Source organism: Echeneis naucrates, chromosome 2 (assembly GCF_900963305.1).
Source record: "Echeneis naucrates chromosome 2, fEcheNa1.1, whole genome shotgun sequence".
Taxonomy (NCBI): domain Eukaryota; kingdom Metazoa; phylum Chordata; class Actinopteri; order Carangiformes; family Echeneidae; genus Echeneis; species Echeneis naucrates.
Window position 1 is genome coordinate 15,245,767 of NC_042512.1, and position 17,178 is coordinate 15,262,944.

Below are 17,178 nucleotides of genomic sequence, written 5' to 3' on the forward strand. Positions count from 1 at the left end.
AGAACCTAAGAGGTAGAAGCCGTCTCAGTTCCTTGTGAAAACAAAAGGTTTCCTGGCAAATAATTAACCATTGACAATGTGATATGTGTAATGGCTGTTTAAATATATCTGTTGTGTGTTTGTGTGTGGAGAGGAGCTCACCTTCTGAATTGAAAAACTCTGGACATGGTTGAGAGACAGTTTCCCCAAGAGAAGCGTGTGGCCAGCAGTTCAGATCATCCCACATCCCCTTACAGTGCACACTCACATTGGTTTCTTGAAGATGGAAGTACAATCAAACTTAATTTTTAGTAAGTTTTGCCATTTACTTGCTGATGTACCCAAACTGGAGTCAAAATAAAATGCACTGTGTTTGGCAGCATTATGTCTTCTGGCCACTAGGTGGCAGGAAAGGTCTATTCAACTTCTGCAAGTTGACCACTTCATTCATGACAGAGCAACATTTTTCTCAATGGAACTTCTCAATGAGTACTAACCCACTTATTCAGTATTTTAACTATAAAAGCTAATTTGGTGAAGCTGTAATACACAGAATTGGGAGATAGTGTTTTACCTTCTGTTTGTGATTTAAATATCAGCATATTTTTCATGCATTTTTCCTCTTCCTTCACAAGATTAACATGCGGCTGACACCCATGTGAGGATTTTACCTAAAAAAAATATATATATATATAATAACAATAAATAAATGCGCGGACATAATCCACTTTTTTATTTACATAGTGAATTCAATTGTGAATGTGTTTTCTCACCTGTGGCAGAAGTAACACTCCTAGAGGTCCAACTTTTTTCATGGTGTCCAACAGCTTCCTTTTTTCCATCAATATAGCCATTTACATCCAGACCTCAAGCTGTATATCTGATCAGAATGAAAAGCAAGCATCCTGCCATGGAACAGATATATACGAGCTCTGAAAACCAAACACAGGCCTCTTCAGAGAATCGATAGGTTTACTCTGCAGTCTGCAGGGATCTCTGAGAGCCTCTCTTATCAAGGTAGATATCATTAAATTGGGGCGTCCTGTTGCTTTCAGAATAAAGTATTTGTCCATGAGCACTTATAAGTATTCTGCATCTGTGTAAAAAGGCCAAGAATATTTTCTAATTTATATGCAGTAGATTAAGTGTCAGTATATGTATTTTTTTATGGTAAATACATACAATCAAAGAAATGACACGGAATATGTCAGTTTACAGTACAAGCTTTTATTTTGAAGGCTAAATGACAAGCTTCCGCTTGACGGAACCTTCCGACGAATCAAATTCGCCCACCCGACTGTTGGTCCCGCCCCTTCAAAGCGTTGTCGGTGTCACGTCGCTATGGCAACGACGGAGTTGACGACGCCAAACGCTGCTGCAACAGAAATAAATGGTTGTTTTTGCTAAACAACTAAGAAGTCCGGGCTGAAACATAAGCAGGTTTTTGTTAGAAATTCAAGCTACACAGCCTGTAATGAATGAATTTAATTATATGTCTGCTCTGGAACTGCTCTGTGTGGATATTATTACATGGTGTTAGTGTAGCTGTAGATAGCATGTGCTGCCACATGACTTTTTCCATCTTCATGTGTCATGTTTTTGATTTAAAACAAACAAACAAACAAAAAAAGGTTTCTCAGTAAATTGACTAAATAACCTCCTGCCCTTCCAAGCTGTATGAAATATTGGTGCATTTGTTAGCCGGACATTTCCAAGAACATTGACTGTCCTTTGTTCTTCTGTCGTTTCTCTCATGAGGACCCAGAGCAGACCCTTTCTGCCCCACCAATGCTCTGTCAGACCCCGAGGAGGGGGACTCCTCTGCCCCTGAGCCAGCTGGTGGAGGAGAGCACAGGCAGAGGCAACATCCCCAACCATCTACTGGACTCAAGTACGGATGAGGAGCCTGTTCTTAATCCTGTTGTCTTACTGCCAAAGTGTTGCACTTCACTGATACACTGCTGCTTGTTTTAGTCTGGTTATATCATTCAGAAAAGTTGCTCCAGTTTTCTTCCTTGGTAACCATGTTTGCATATTTGAATAAGCGTGCTTTCAAAAAAATGTCTAAGAGCTGTTATTTGTTTTTTATTGTTTTCTTTATAGAAATCTATGCCAAGCTGAAAAGCAACAACCTGATCCAGGCAGAGCCAGCAGAGCTTCACTTCAGTGGGTTTGAGCTTGGAAGTGATTACCAGAAAAATTTGGTAAAAGTTTTAATGTCTTTTGAGTTTTAGTCATTTTTATTTCCCATTCACAGGGTGAATTAAAAAGCTAATTTACTATTAAAAGAGTTATTTATGAAATGAGTGTTGTCGTGCCAGTTAGATTCCTTTGCTACACATTAATTAAAGTGAATATGAATACCTTCAGTGTGAAAAGAATGGTGCACAAAAGCAATAAAGACCAGACAATAGGTATAGAGTATATACCCCAGTATAAAACAGTAAGTGCCATTTGCCACTGTAAAAGGCTGATTGTTCATTGGGCCATCAGAAAACCTGATGATTACAATTGATACATGACTGGTGAACAAAACTTGAGTGTTTGTTTATCAGGGTCTACTTCCTCCCTTAATGTCCTTTTAGAGCTATAGTTGGGCTACATACCAGAAGTCATTCTGCAGCTTATAATGCTGACTGGGGCTTAATGTTATTGTGCATGATACTGGAGGCTACTATGTGGTGCGAGGACAGTTGCTAGTAGTGTTTGATGAAACTGTCAAAAAAAAAAAAAGATATATTAGATACAGAATCTGTTCTCTGCTTGGATATGAAATCCTGTCTGACCAGAAGTTTTAATGAAAAAATAAAATAAAAATAACGACCGAAGCAAATCAATCAAAAGCAGATTGAGTTAGTAACGTTTAGAAAAATGAAATCTAGAAATAATTTTAAATAACCTATCCTGTCGCTATTTCTATTGATTTGTTTCATATTGTGGATACAGTTGATTAAATGGGCACTGAATTTAGTGTGTGAGAGTCAGTGTAGGCTGCATGTAAGCATGAGGGACATGGAAATGGCTTTGTCAAGTGCATCCGCATAAAACATGCTCTCTTCCTTTTCCTCAGAAACTAATCAACGTCTCTTCTGAAGTCATGAATATTCATATTATTTCTACCCAAACCAAGCACTTCCAAACAACCTACACAAAAAAGGTATTTTTTCAATACAAATTGCTGACCTTAATGTAAAATCATGACTCAACTCCATCAGTGCGATAAACATTGTTTCTGGTGATTCAGTCTTCTTTATGCTTTCTCTGTAGTATCGACTCATCCCTGGCCTCGCCTACACACTCAAGGTCCAATTCTGTCCCGATGAATGGCGTTACTTCTATGACTGCATTCGGGTTCACTGCAAGGTTAGCATCCAAGTTTCCCAAAGGACATTACATTGACATAAACGGTTAGGAGAAGGACACAATTATCTACCAAAGCTGGATGATGTATGTCTCTTAATGACGCATCTCCATGTTTACTTTAGGACCTCTCTTATCTGTGTGCATCTTTCACCCTCCCTATCTTCGCTCTCACCTTTCTCATCTCCTCTTTGTTCAATCCACCTGCACTCTCTCTAAGGGGGAAGAGAACCTGTTAATTCCAGTTCATGCTTACCCAGTCATCGATGACCTGCGCATTCCCCCTCACATCGAACTATTAGCCATTCCGCTTGGACAAAGGTGTGTGTGTTTATTGTGTATTTTGTGAATCCTGTGCACTTTGTGTGTTGAGGTCTGTGGCAGACAGTTTTTTGACCTCCTGTCCGCCTGAAGGCCCCTCTGTCTCTTTGTATTCTTCCATACAACCAGCCATATTTCCACTCACCCGTTGGTGTCAAATCATAAAAAAAATCTCATCTTTGTTCCTGCTCCTGCTTCTAGTGTAAGCCATGCTATTCCTCTGAGATGCAGCTGTCCCATTGACTTCGAATTTCAGGTGTATGTTATCGAGCCCCATGAGGCCTTCTCCATCCACCCCCTCGCAGGTAGGGATAAGCGGCATCATTAATTTCACCATAAATGTCTTCAATTATTGTTCGTGCATTGTGTGGCTGACTTTGTGCATTCTAAAGACAGACATTTTATATTTTTCTCCAACTCTTCAAAAATAGCGTTACCTCAAAATTTCAGGACTTGCCTTTGGGGTTAAACGGATAAATGAAGTTCTTTTTGCAGTGGTGGTACTATTTTCAGCTACCAGGTTATGAACACTTCAAATTTGGAGAACAGACAAGCTGCTTTTTCTCAAAACCTTGCATAGCTATGTTTTGTGTATTAAACAAGTCACTGCAGAACTTGAAGGAGGCCTCCAGTTTCCGTACACTGACATAAAGCAGTATTCACGATCTGGGAAGCATCATAACACAAGATGGAAAAAGCACTTGGGATTTGAATTACTGCTGCAGCCTTAACTTGGTACAAACTTTGAATCAGAAGAAGTGACACAAATGAGTTTCTTCTTTTGGAAATGTTTTCTTCTAAAAGGGGAGCTACACAGACCAACTGCTAGTTTTTTTTATCATTGTTCTTGCAGGTGTGATACCAGCCAATGGTGAGGTGAAGCTTGTGGTAACTTTCACTCCTGTCCAGTACGAGACTTCTCAGGTCACCATCCAGCTGGTCATCTCACAGTTTAACACCAAACCCTACCTCTGCACCATCACTGGGAGTTCTGCCCCTCACACAGCCCTCTGGTAATTACAGCAATTGAGTGCGCTGTTGAAAAAGTTACAAAGCATTTAGCAAATTTGTGTTTTCATTCATAGACCGACGCTGTGGTGCATTCAAGGTGAGACATTTACCTTTACCTTGCCCACACTGGTGCCAGCTGAGCAGCAGCCACTGGAAGCTATTTGCTCAGGGTGTGGAGATCTTTCTTTTATCATGTCATCTGATCTTACTGTGATTTCTCATCCTACAGATGTAGCTTTTTCTCACTTCGTGACAAGTTCACATTCTGTCTTTGTGTTTTATTGCATATGTTTGTGTGTGAATATAGTGGGGTCCAAAGTTCTGAGACTACATTTCCACTGTCAGGTGGGTGAGAGAATTGAAGGAAAATAGGAATGAATGAAATGATAAACAGTGAAAGCAGTCGTTTCCACACACCTGCACAGGTATAATTTAGATCTATGATTGGCAAGAACAATCTGATAACAATTGCATGCAGTGGGATGCGCATTTGAGAGTTTGGTTGTCTGAAAATCATCAGCACTGGTCTCCAGAGATGGCAGAGCAAGAGTTACGGTTGGATGACTCATCCTTTAACATCTTATTGACAAGTGGGCGAGTGCATATGTGGTGCACACCATGAAAAAGATAAAGGGCCTTCACCTCTGTGATTCGGGGGTCAGCTCTTAAGGATTTTTTGATGTCGTGACTTGTGATCATTTGTTTGTACTGCCAAATTCTTGAAGTCTAAAGACGTGTACCTAATTGGATTTAATGAAAAAGCCCCTGTGTGCTTATTATAAGTTTCCATCTGTTTCTTTTTTTCAGCTTGTATAATGTTTAATTCTGTTCCCATGGGAAAGAGGGTGCTATCCATCACACAGCAGTACTTTCATCCACTGCTTGGTCTTGGCGTTATCTCGGCCAAAAGTTAATAATTCATGAAAATAGCTGCGTAGCTGGTGCAGTGATATCAAGATTGATATGGCCCTCAATGGATGTTTAGCATATAAAACATTTTGTTTGTTGTTCTTCTCAGTGGAACCAAATACAAAAGGCAATATGTGCAAGTATCTCATATCTGAATTAACTGACATAGGTCGCAAATATTTTTAATCAAACTAGCGTTAATCTAACCATTATTGCCTCTGCTGACTTGTCCTTTGTTTTAATTTTTCCACCCAGCTTTTTCTCTCAGTAATGAGTTTGTAACCTCAATTACTTAAAGAAATTGCCCTTAAATAAAGGCTTGGTGTTTCGTGTCCCTAATTTTCTCTACTTTGATTTATTTGTTTGCTTGTTTGATAGTCAGCTGGACAGGAAGTTGGGTCATGGGGAGGCAATGCTTGCAGAATACAAAGTGCCACCTCGAAGTAAAACCAAATACAGGTCAACCAAGGAAGCTGACAAATCAAAGGTATTGTGTCAGTTAATTCGTTGGGGTTTTATTTTTAATCCTGACACATCAATTCCATTCCATTCCATTTCTCATTAGTCATGCTCATGACAATTTTTAAAGGTCTTTCTTCGTGAAGTATAAGATGTGCCTATTAGTCTGTTACAACACTGAATAATCATTATTCAGGAATATATCCTCAATTTCTTAACCTGAATTATTTCTTTATTTCATCTCTCGCATGTGTCCTGTAGATTTTGAGTAATCAACCTGGACTGAAGCTGCCAGAAGACATCTTTACTCCCGCAGGTGTAGCCAAGGTGCTGATCAGAGACAGCAGTAAACTCAGCTCTAAAGCCCTGAAGGAAGGTAGAGGCAACCCCATAAACTGATTTACTCTTTCAGTTTTTTGTATTTTTTTTTTTTTTATACAAATTAGATGCTGTGTTTGAATGAAGTACATTGTATTAACGTCCTGCTATTTTTTCCTTTTGCATGACCTGCTACCGTGAAGTAAACTGCATTAAAGACTATTCATATGACAGTTTAACTTTAATGGTGTCCCGTTCTCTGCAGTCATGTCCTGTGGCAGTGGGAACATGGCTGGTCTGCAAAATAAACAGATGAAGGAGGCACTTTTCATTAAAAAGGTTCAGCAAAATGTGAAAGAGGAGAAAGCAAAGCATATTAAATGGTAGGTTAAATCAAATTTTTACTTTGTGATATTTGGATAGTTGCATTTCTTCGTCCTTCTGCACCAACTTCCAACTAACTGCCTTATATACTACTGCTGCTACAGTCATATAGTTGTACATCTTTCCTCCATTCAGGCAGGTCCATCTGGGTAAGGACCCTGTGTCGGAGCAAAGCAGGCGGCAGATTCTGGAGGAGAGGGAGGTTGCGCTGCAAGAATACATGGTAAGAATTGCCAGTTAAATTTAAAATAAACAAACACACTATCTAGCTATATTTTTCAAGTTCCTTTGCAGAATCTGAGACTGTGAAGCCCCATCAGATAAAACTGACACAACTGCACCCCCCGACACTTCTCGCCCTATTATTATTTATTGTCTTAGTTCAGTTTGGGTTATAATTATGCTCAAGTTTTTCCCACAACTATGGGACTTTGTGGATGTAAACAGTCAGTAATTGGTCAGCTACAAATTTAACTGTCTACACTCCATATTGTTACCACTGTTTATAACTAATCTGTTATGCTTGACTCAACTAGTGTCATAACCTGATTTTGCTGGGGCATTATTTGATGGTGACTTTCGCAATTTAGAATAAATCACATTGTGTCTGTGATTGATTGTGTTGAGTCAGTGAGGGTATGTGCAGAGTCAGCCAAAGTTACGTCACATTTTAAAATACGAGTCTGTCTGTGTTTGTGTCCCCAGAAAAGTTATTTGAATAGTTGACAGGACTCTCACAGACACTTAACAGGACTTCCTTCCGCACACACACACGCAAAGAGAGATCTCTATTTACAACCTCATATCACCACATTGATATTTTATGATGTTTTTATGATAGGGATGGCAACTATGCTCTTGTATAGGTCACCTTTGAGATCTTGACTGACAGCCAAATCTTAAATAAGATAACTGATAAACCTTGGATTATTGTGAAAAGATCCAGAGTTTTGAAGATAATAATTTTATCAGATGAAATGAGACCATGCTACAGATGATTGGGAGCATTTTCTTGATTCACAAATAGTCAATCAATCTTATTGCTTCTTCAGCAAATGTATCTATACTGTGGAGGATAAACTTGAGATATTCTTTTTTGGTCAGCCTTGTGCCATCTGTCAAAGCCAGAAGTGAAGGATTTATTAGGAATAGAGAGACCATCTATTTTTCTGCATCCTTGGCCTGGCTGCATATTGTTTGTTTCTTTAGCTAATAATCATGATGTTAACTGTTAACTGTGTGTGTTGTAGGTAAAAAGGGGAGATATAAGGCAAGAGGAAGACCTTGCAGCTGGACCACCTAAACTTTCCTCGACACGAGTAATTTGTAATGCTGGACAGGTAAATTTCTAGTTTTGTGTGTTTACTCAGACAATGATCTGTCACATATCACTCAGTTCATTTCACTGGGAACATGGAAATATATAGCACTCTACATAAATCCATCACCGTTTTTGTAATTTGTTATCTTTAAATTGCTGCTGCACTAAATTGAGGTTCCCATCAGCACAAGATTAATTGAACCATCATGGTTGGCAGGCTGACTTGCTGATAGTATGTATGATATAGTATCATGAGTTTGTGTATTGATTCAGCCCTCAGTAAATCCTCAGAGAGCACAATATACCTCCATATTAGAATTTAGAATTTTAAGCTCCTTCGTTGCAAAACCTAAGTAGGCAGAAAGTCCAATTCATTCTGAAGATATCAATATTTTGTCCATTAATTTATGCCAATTCAGGATGATTTGTTTGTTATATTTATCGTTTTACTAAAACCACTCTCTGGTAGGAGATATAAATTTTTTGCTTCCAGCCCTTCTCTGCAATTTAATTCAAACTACCATTGATGTTTTACACATCCACTATTATTTGTCATTTAAATTCTATCTGCTGAACCTTGTGAGATTCTATTTCATGCCTCTTTCCATATGAACTCAGTTTAATCAGGTCAAATGAGAATAAGAAATGAATAAATAAATAAATGTCTTTATAACCTCTTCCAGGGCCCAGAGGGAGCCCCATCGTTCCAGTTTTACAACAGTTTTTGCTGGGAGTTCAGACAAAGAGCCCTCAAACTGTTCCAGCAGGCAGCACGCAAGGTACGAACATCTAAGTAATCTAAAGTCACTGAGGTAAAGCACACAGACATGAGCATTTATAGAGATGCACAAACATACACACACACTGGCTGCATCCCTGAGGAGACGGCTACTGTCCCTGCGGCCATGTCCCTTTAGTTCAGCCGTGTGTGAATACACACTAAATATATAATATTCTTTAGCATGCTGTGGAGTTTCCTGGTGCACTGCATTCCAGTAGAAGCAGAGACATCTCACATGGCCTCTTGAAGCCACAGGAAAAGCATGCTTCTCTTCTCCCAGTGAAAACTCTGGGAGCAGCTGAATACTTGAGTTCTGCCTTGACAGCACTGACACAAGAAGGACAAACTACTTGTCAACACAGCTGACACTCTTCTCATATATATAAAATATTCATAGAAATATAAATATGTTTCTCTTTATAGTTTTAAGATTTCTAGAAAAAAAGCTTTGTTCCCTTGGTTCTTCTCACATCGCTTAACCCGGATTCAGACAGGGAGTAGGAGTCTCTTTGTGGGTCATTATAGGAAAGTCATACATTTATAAAGTAGTGTCACCATTTTGTGATTGCAGGTTGTGATCCAATGTCGCATGAACCACAGACTGGTGTGTTTGAAGAAGCTGGCAGAGAGTTTGAAGAAGCCGCCCTCGGCACAGAAAGGTTTTTATTATCCTATGATCTCCTCATTCAGAAATAATCTCATCATGCCATGTCAGTGAAGCGTGCTTAATTCATTTTTTTTCTGGAGGTAAAATTGAAGTGAGATCCCTTCTGGTTATTATGACGTTCTTGGAACATATATGCATGCCTCAGGAACAGAGCTGTTTATGCTCCTCTGTGCATTAAGTTATACTTTGAATACGGAACGTTTCTCACTGACCTTAACAATAACAATTTATGTAAAGCCTTTTTTTTTTCATTTTATTTCTGTCTTACTTTTTTATGTTTACTTCAATCAAAGAAAAGACACCATGTGATCTGAAGATCCCTCCAGACAAAACCTTCCCATTTTCCTTTCCCATTTTTTCTGATGAAGATGACCTGCTGGTGAGTATGTTACAGATTGAAGTGGAGAAGTAACTCTCCTAATTCAGATTAGGGGTTGTTAGTTGTGTTAGAAGTACACCTGCCCAACTATATCAAACAAAGAAAGCAACCTATCAGCAAAAGAGTTTCATCATGTTGTCAAATCCAAAATTATCCAAGAGGGAGTTAATATATGGAAGTTGAGAAATTATTAAACTGTCCTGAGCATGGAACAATTTTTATTCATTATCCACCCCAAAAGATGTCTTTGATCTAACTGCAGAATCAAAGAAAAGCTCAGTTTCCCATATTCTGATTAAATCTTTCAATGCTCTGATTCCCTGCAGAGGAAATGCGTCAATGTCCAACTCAACAAATAACGCCATTTGTCTCCTTTCCAGGCTCGAAGTAATTTGCTCCCAGTGCCTGTGGACCCTATCGATGTGACGATGCATATTCCTTTCTTCAAGCTTCAAGTAAGTATTTCCTGCATCAGCGGCTCATCTGAGCATCACAATTATAAATCGACATCCACCAGCAGCATTGGTGAAGAGTATCCATTTTATGCTTCTTACTCAGCAAACCATGAAAGGAATCCTGTCAGAAATCATCCAGAAGTTTTGAAACATATCAGATCAGAAAAAGCTAAGGTTAGAGTAATATGAAACCAAATGTTAATTTTCTTCTTAACCTTCATATGATTCGTCAATCAAACTGCACAAATTGTTAAAAATGGTGCCACCTTGATCATTTGAAATGCTAGTTACGCTTTCAAAAGTTTCAAAAGTGTGACTTGCAGGCAGGACCTGTAAGGTAATGTAGTGTGGACTGCTGCTAGAAAAAGTTTTTAAATAAATCCAAGAAAGCACATTTTTTGTTTGTTTTAAAACAAATAAAAGGACATATTGGCATTGTGGTCCTCCAGTCAATTACTACTATTTACTGGGACTGTTTTCCCTCCAGGTCTTTCAGCACTATAAGCTAATGGGTTACCAACCTGTGCCAACCTGGGATGCATTTAATTCTTACATCCCCACTGCTCTGGCCAGACCTCTTCGCACTGGAGCTCTGGTAACAAAACAGCATGCTCAGTCAAACATACAGATTCAGCCAGTATTATAGGGATATGCTTATTCATTACTCTCATGTCATGTACTAATTTCTTCTTTGTTCTTTTAAAATGTCTCCAACTGACACTTTTCAGGATGAGTTTAGAGCCCAATCTCACCCAAAGGTGGAGGCCAAAGCAGAGACAGAGGAACATCAAAATGAAGAAGATGTAGAGCTCAGCTTCACTGCCCCTGAAGCTCTGCTCAAACCTTTTCCTGCAAACCCACTCAGAATTTTTGTAAGACTTCTCTTTCAGTTTCCCAACATGATACATGTGTAGAACTGTATATTTAAGCTGTTTATCTCATGATGTTGTGGTTTAGAATCCAGCACCAGGCCTGCAGACATACAAACCAACCCCTAAATACTTGGAGAGTGATCTGGAGTTCCACCTCTGCCCTCTGCCAAGGTAAGAAGACACAAACTCGGTCACATTTTACTTTTATTACTCTTGGGCATCCGCACAGAAATGTGATTTCCACCAACAGGTACACAGTTCCTGAAAGCACTGCGTGTGATCCAAAGACACACACTCAGAGGAAGTTTCTGGATCGCAAGGTCAGAGACTTTGTAGTTAGTAAAAAGCTTTTATTCTTGTTCTTACAGCACTAGAACCATGATTCAAGTCCATTTTTGTTTAGACATCCTAGGAAACATTTTCCTGCTGGACTCAAGTGGTTGATGAGTCATTATTGAAAATTCATCCCTCTTTACATTGTTTAATGAAGCCAGTGTTTTAAATCTGAAGTGTTTGTTCTTATGCACATTAATATTTTATTTGTCTTAAACAACAGGAAATAATAGAAGGGTTTATGACGTGGAAGAACTTTGATTCGATAATGCTAAAGTGTCTATCCAGCCGACCCTCTCCTACTGAAGGTTCTGCCATGCGTAGGTAAGTCAGAGAAATGAGATTGTGCTTTTCTTTGACTGATTTATAAACTAGATTTTACTTCCACATTTGACATTAGCTGCTGTAGATCCTACCTGTTATTACTCCAACAATCCTGTGTAAATTGTCGGGTTGTGCAAGTTCCCACATTTTTTACTGAACAAGGCAATAAGAAAGATTTCAGAGCAGCCACCCAGCAGCTAAAAGTGAGGCTTCACTAAGCCTGAGGTTCTGTCCTAATGTGGGTGTCGTTGTTGGGAAGCTCCAACTATCGGGTCATAGTGCAAAAGCTCATGTCTGCACTTCCTGTTTACAGAGTAGAAAGTGGCTGTTCTAATAGTATACAAAAGAATGTGAACTTTTGATTTCTCATTACATAAATTATAGATAGATGTTTTCTCTCTGCCCCCTGACAAATTGCTCGGACACAGCATGAGTACTGAATACTTTGTGAACGTACTTGAAGACTTTTCGGAAACATGACTTCTTTCACTCTTAAAAAAATATTGTGTAAAAGCGCCCACCAGGTTGTATGGCTGTCAAAGTGTCTGCCTGAAACATATCCAACAAAACTCATGTTACATTCATGGAGGTGGTGAACATGCAGGTCTGCACCTGCAGTAGCCATTTTTCCATTTCATTTACAAAATAAGCTTCTATTATTTTAATCCCCACTAGGGTTTTAAATTCAGTATCAGTGTTTCTGAAATCAAAGCATAAAACAAGTATACAACTGGAAATTTTGAAAGTGAGGAAACACAAACTAAATTTAACCTCAACTATTTATTCATCCAGCAGCCAAACACACTCCTGGCTTTATTGTAAAAAGGAGTCTAGGTCATGCACTGTCACCTCTTCCGCTGATATATGATGATTTATTCAGTCTTTAGAATAAATGGAAATTGAATAAATTATAATATTTTGATGAAGTGTGCTGGTGAGATCAGCTTGCGGCCATCTTGCTCCATTTGTGGCAGTTTTCTCTATGCATCCTGTCAAGAAAACTACAACTCAGGTGTGCAAGACACTTTGTAGAGACTTTGTACTGTCTACCGAATGTTGCCAAGCTAATAATGCATTGAACCCAGAGAGATCTGACTGTCTGTGTCTCATCTCTCTCTTCATCTTCCATCTTACATAATCAGGTGTCTGGCAAGGTAGAATATTCTCCTTATGCCTGTCACCACTGATCTGCTGGATAACTGAAGATATTTTCTTGTTTTGTCATGCAAGAGATGACTTTCCCCCATCCTCCCTGCTCAGTCTCATTAATTTTCCAGCACTGCCTCACCGGTTACATCCACATTTTCTCTATTTGTCTTAGGCAAGCAAACAATATGATTTATGTCAAGTGATCATGTTTGCAGATGTGTATAATATTGACAGCATTTTGACAGCAACAGAGAGAGAAATTATTTTTTTTGAATGATTGAAATGACTAAAAAGGTTTCAAGCCAAAACTCTCTTGCTTGACAGGCTCCTTATTTTACATCCATACTACTGTGTGCCACACAATCGAGAATGAATCAATGAATTAGACAAAGTGTTTGAAAGTATTTGCAAGCACATCGTACTGTTAAATAGGACAGAGAAGTTCAACTTCTCAGGAGCCAGTCTTTGTAAATTCACTAGTTTTGTGTCTGTTTGTTAATGTGACCATGTACTCCCATAGCTCTGTCAATATAAAGTGTGTGGTTGGAATAAAACCACAGCTTAGAGCATAGCTGTGACCAAAAGCAGGCTGTCATTGCTTTAAATTAGTTTTGCCTGTATGTGGTATCAGCTTTCACTTAGAAGTATCTTTTAGAATTTTTGTCCTGAGATTTCAAACAACCCTAAGCAGTCCTTTTATCTAGGTAAGACGGAGGAGCTATCTGACTCTTATCTTGATTTGCTCATGTTTGGTCTAATCTCCTGGGAAAAACTGTGAATAATTGTGTGTTTATGTGTGCCTCCTATAGATCCATCGACTACAACACTGACATACTTCCACTCACAGCACCTCCTCCTCTTACTGCCCTCCCTGATGACTTGACACCAATAATGGACAAACCGTAAGCATAAACCACACAACTGACCATATTAACCTTCATGTTGGTAACGTTTTACGTTAATATGAAAAAGTACATAGGAACGCTCTGAGGCAAAAATGATTTTGCTTATCTGTGAGCAGATCTGAAGGCTCAGAAATCAAACTGATACCAGAGATGATCAGAGCAGAGTTCCTGCATGGAGAACCTCTGGTCTCCAAAAGAGCAACAACAACCAGGTATGTCTGCCCATAGAAAGACAGAAATTATAACACAGCATTTAAAGTTTTATTCAGCAAATGTTTATTTATCTTCTAGAAGCACTTCTCATGCAATAAATCGGTTGGTCATTTAACTGTAATCATTAACAGACACACAAAAGGCAGGTAGTGCTAATAAGATAGGACAATAAATATGTTGCACTTCCAGTTTTCAAAAGGGCAAATCTTCCGAAATTGAACATGAAGTTAATGTGAGTTCTTTCTAACAAATCCTCCTTGAAGCGGGGACAAACTGCATGCTGCAACTTTTTTATTGTAAATATTTCAATTAAATGGTACAACTGATAAGATTTCTACCTTCAAATACTTCTGATTAAAGATGTTTTATGCCTCAGTCTTGAATAATTCCATAAATATACTGTGTACGTGATACTATTATCATTCTAGGATATCCCATTATACAGGTTCAAATTGTGATTTTGCTGTAAATAAAAATTCACTTGCCAAAAACGATAATAGCTACTCTGTATGTTATTGAAAATGTCAATTATAAAAGTTATGTAAAGACGCCAATTATCATACTTTGTTAAATTTTCCTATGCTGTGGCCTAGATTATTGTAATGATTTATTTATTTTGATTTATTTTGCAAATGTTTCTTGCTACCAGTCTTTCTGTTGCCAGTAAATCTATGTAGTTCTTCCTTTGGTGAAGTTGAACTTTTCTGTAACAGGCACCAGAGAGAGCTTCAGATGGCAGAGAGATGGCACAGGTCTGAATTCAACCAAATGGGAGAGAGAGTGATGACCAGACTGAAGCAGCTCGGAGACCCCAGCGGAACTTCTCATTCACCGGCAGAAGGATGTGAAGAGGCAAATCACCCACACACACTTCCTCAAAAGACACAAAACCCTCCAAAGGTGTGCACACGTGCTGAAAAGTATAATTGTACGAAGAAATAGATTTGCTGCGCTGAAAATAAGTAGTACACCCATCCTACTCATCTGTACGAGAGTCTACATTGTCTGCCATGCCAATTCTTTAAAAACCTGGCCACTTTCTCACCCACCTCTAAGCTGTCCTCCCACCCACTCAAAATATCCAGTAAGCTTCCCTCCTGCGCTCCTACAAAGCTTGGAAATTCGTTATCCCTCCACCCACTCAGAATATACTGTGGCTGTGCTTTTGTATGGATTTAACAAGCTGCAGCACATTACTGACAGCCACATCCAATTTAAAATGATATCTGAATTCTTAATTTGAGACTGTTCTTAGTTTCCGCTGTCATAGAAAAGGCGTGTAACAATACTAATTGCTATTAAATCTTAATATGTAGCAAATAACAATGTTATACTTGACCTTTTGTGCAAGTTAAATATTGTTGAACCTTTTATGATGTAAATTCAAGTGCCATGAAAAACGTGCTGATTTTCAAGCTGTGCTGTCAACAGCAATTCAGATGTAAAAGGTCAGAGTTAGATGTTAGTAAAGAGAGAGCTGCTGAGGTCATAATTTAATTTACATGGAAGCTGACAGGTTGTGACTCACCTCTAGAGGGAGCTCTAACTCTGTCATCTTGACGGGAGTATTTCTCTTTTGTTTGTCCATTTGTTAGTGTGCAGCTGTTTCATTAAATCATAAGGAATATTGCCCCCTTTTCAGTGCAGCTGAAATCCAATGAGATATTTTATTTTAATGCCTGTAATTACATCCATTGTACAGGTTAAGGCCTAATATATGTGCTTCATGGGAGTCAAGACAACAGCTACATTTTTAATTAATGCCACAGCAGTGATATACATTTAATAAGTCATAGACAGTGTAATAATAGCAACAGAAACGTGTGAGAGAGTGTATGTGGGATGTGTGTGAAGGGACAGAAAGAGGGGAAATGAGGAGATACAGTACAGCAGCACTCTCCTATTACACTCTGTTTGTATAATTTATTCACACAGCAGCCAGCATCTGTTTTATACCATTTCGAGGAAAGACTATCACATCAACCACGGTTTCTTCACTGATACAGTGAAGCTTACACCACGAAAATGCAATACGTCCTATTGTTTTCACTGCCCTGTTATAAAATAAGGTATAACACTTCTATAACAATGAAAACAGGAACTAGTCCACTTGCTGCTGCTCAGTTTTGTTGACATCCCATGGCATGGGTAGCCTTGCACAGTTGAGGTGTACACCTAAACAACCCAACTGTCCTCAACAACCATCCAAAAGAGAACAAAATAAAAGTAAAGACATCATTTGTGAAACAGAGTGTGTCGCTGCTCTCCATCAATGGCTATTTACTACTCCTTCGATAAACCAACAACCAGCGACAACAGATGAGATTGCAAATTTTAACACCAGCATTTTTTTTTCCTTCTGTCTGTTTCTCTCCCTTGAACAAACACCATTTCTGGCTCAAAGTTAGTGCTTTTTCCTTGGTCCTCAGAAATACTACGTTTTCCCTGAAATTCTTTGGACTGGCAACTCAGCAACTTCTGTCAGAAGCTGAAATGGATTTGGTTCTCTTTGAATAAGCCTTTTGCTTATTCTGTGTGTTTGGAAAGGCTTCAAGTAGTGCTTTGAATGGCTTGAATGCCTTGAAGGCTTGAGGCATGCAAGATGTATTTATTATCAAATATGAAGCCCTGACTCGTAAGACTATTTGAGTGAAGAGTAAAGCTATTTCTGTAATTTTTAAATAGTTTTGAATCAAAATCATTTAATTCACACCTTAAATCAAAGAGTCTGGTCACCGGTTATTTCAGAGTGGCAGCTAGAAATAACGGTGATAAAATCGTCACGTCAGCTATATGTCAATCACAAACAACTTTGCTCTGAATCACAGTCCTGACATGTTCACTGACTATTTATGAACTCAGCTGAGGGTCGTGGAAGTGTTGAGTCTGCCATGCACCTTGTCCGTAGTGATAAAGCAGTAATAGCTGTGGCAGTGGCAAGGTACCCTGAACCATTTGTGGAGTGAATGAAAGGCTTCTCTAAATTAAGCAATGCTCTTCTACTACTGACCAAATCTGGTGCATTTAAGTGCAGGGAG

At 38.8% G+C, this 17,178-nt stretch overlaps 1 protein-coding gene across 1 annotated transcript in view; it reads left to right on the forward strand.

Annotated features, from left to right (window-relative positions):
* cfap221 (cilia and flagella associated protein 221) overlaps window positions 1-17,178 on the forward strand; it is a 32,416-nt gene that overhangs the window by 1,365 nt on the left and 13,873 nt on the right. The window contains exons 2-25 of the mRNA XM_029513475.1: window positions 1,738-1,870; window positions 2,083-2,183; window positions 3,050-3,136; window positions 3,247-3,342; window positions 3,560-3,660; window positions 3,862-3,965; window positions 4,514-4,673; window positions 5,959-6,067; window positions 6,301-6,415; window positions 6,623-6,740; window positions 6,877-6,964; window positions 7,992-8,081; window positions 8,746-8,841; window positions 9,415-9,502; window positions 9,804-9,889; window positions 10,270-10,344; window positions 10,832-10,939; window positions 11,073-11,216; window positions 11,302-11,387; window positions 11,467-11,536; window positions 11,773-11,873; window positions 13,832-13,924; window positions 14,044-14,139; window positions 14,854-14,984. Of these exons, the coding sequence (XP_029369335.1) occupies window positions 1,738-1,870; window positions 2,083-2,183; window positions 3,050-3,136; window positions 3,247-3,342; window positions 3,560-3,660; window positions 3,862-3,965; window positions 4,514-4,673; window positions 5,959-6,067; window positions 6,301-6,415; window positions 6,623-6,740; window positions 6,877-6,964; window positions 7,992-8,081; window positions 8,746-8,841; window positions 9,415-9,502; window positions 9,804-9,889; window positions 10,270-10,344; window positions 10,832-10,939; window positions 11,073-11,216; window positions 11,302-11,387; window positions 11,467-11,536; window positions 11,773-11,873; window positions 13,832-13,924; window positions 14,044-14,139; window positions 14,854-14,984 (2,476 nt within the window). The remainder of the gene's footprint in view (window positions 1-1,737; window positions 1,871-2,082; window positions 2,184-3,049; window positions 3,137-3,246; window positions 3,343-3,559; window positions 3,661-3,861; window positions 3,966-4,513; window positions 4,674-5,958; window positions 6,068-6,300; window positions 6,416-6,622; window positions 6,741-6,876; window positions 6,965-7,991; window positions 8,082-8,745; window positions 8,842-9,414; window positions 9,503-9,803; window positions 9,890-10,269; window positions 10,345-10,831; window positions 10,940-11,072; window positions 11,217-11,301; window positions 11,388-11,466; window positions 11,537-11,772; window positions 11,874-13,831; window positions 13,925-14,043; window positions 14,140-14,853; window positions 14,985-17,178) is intronic.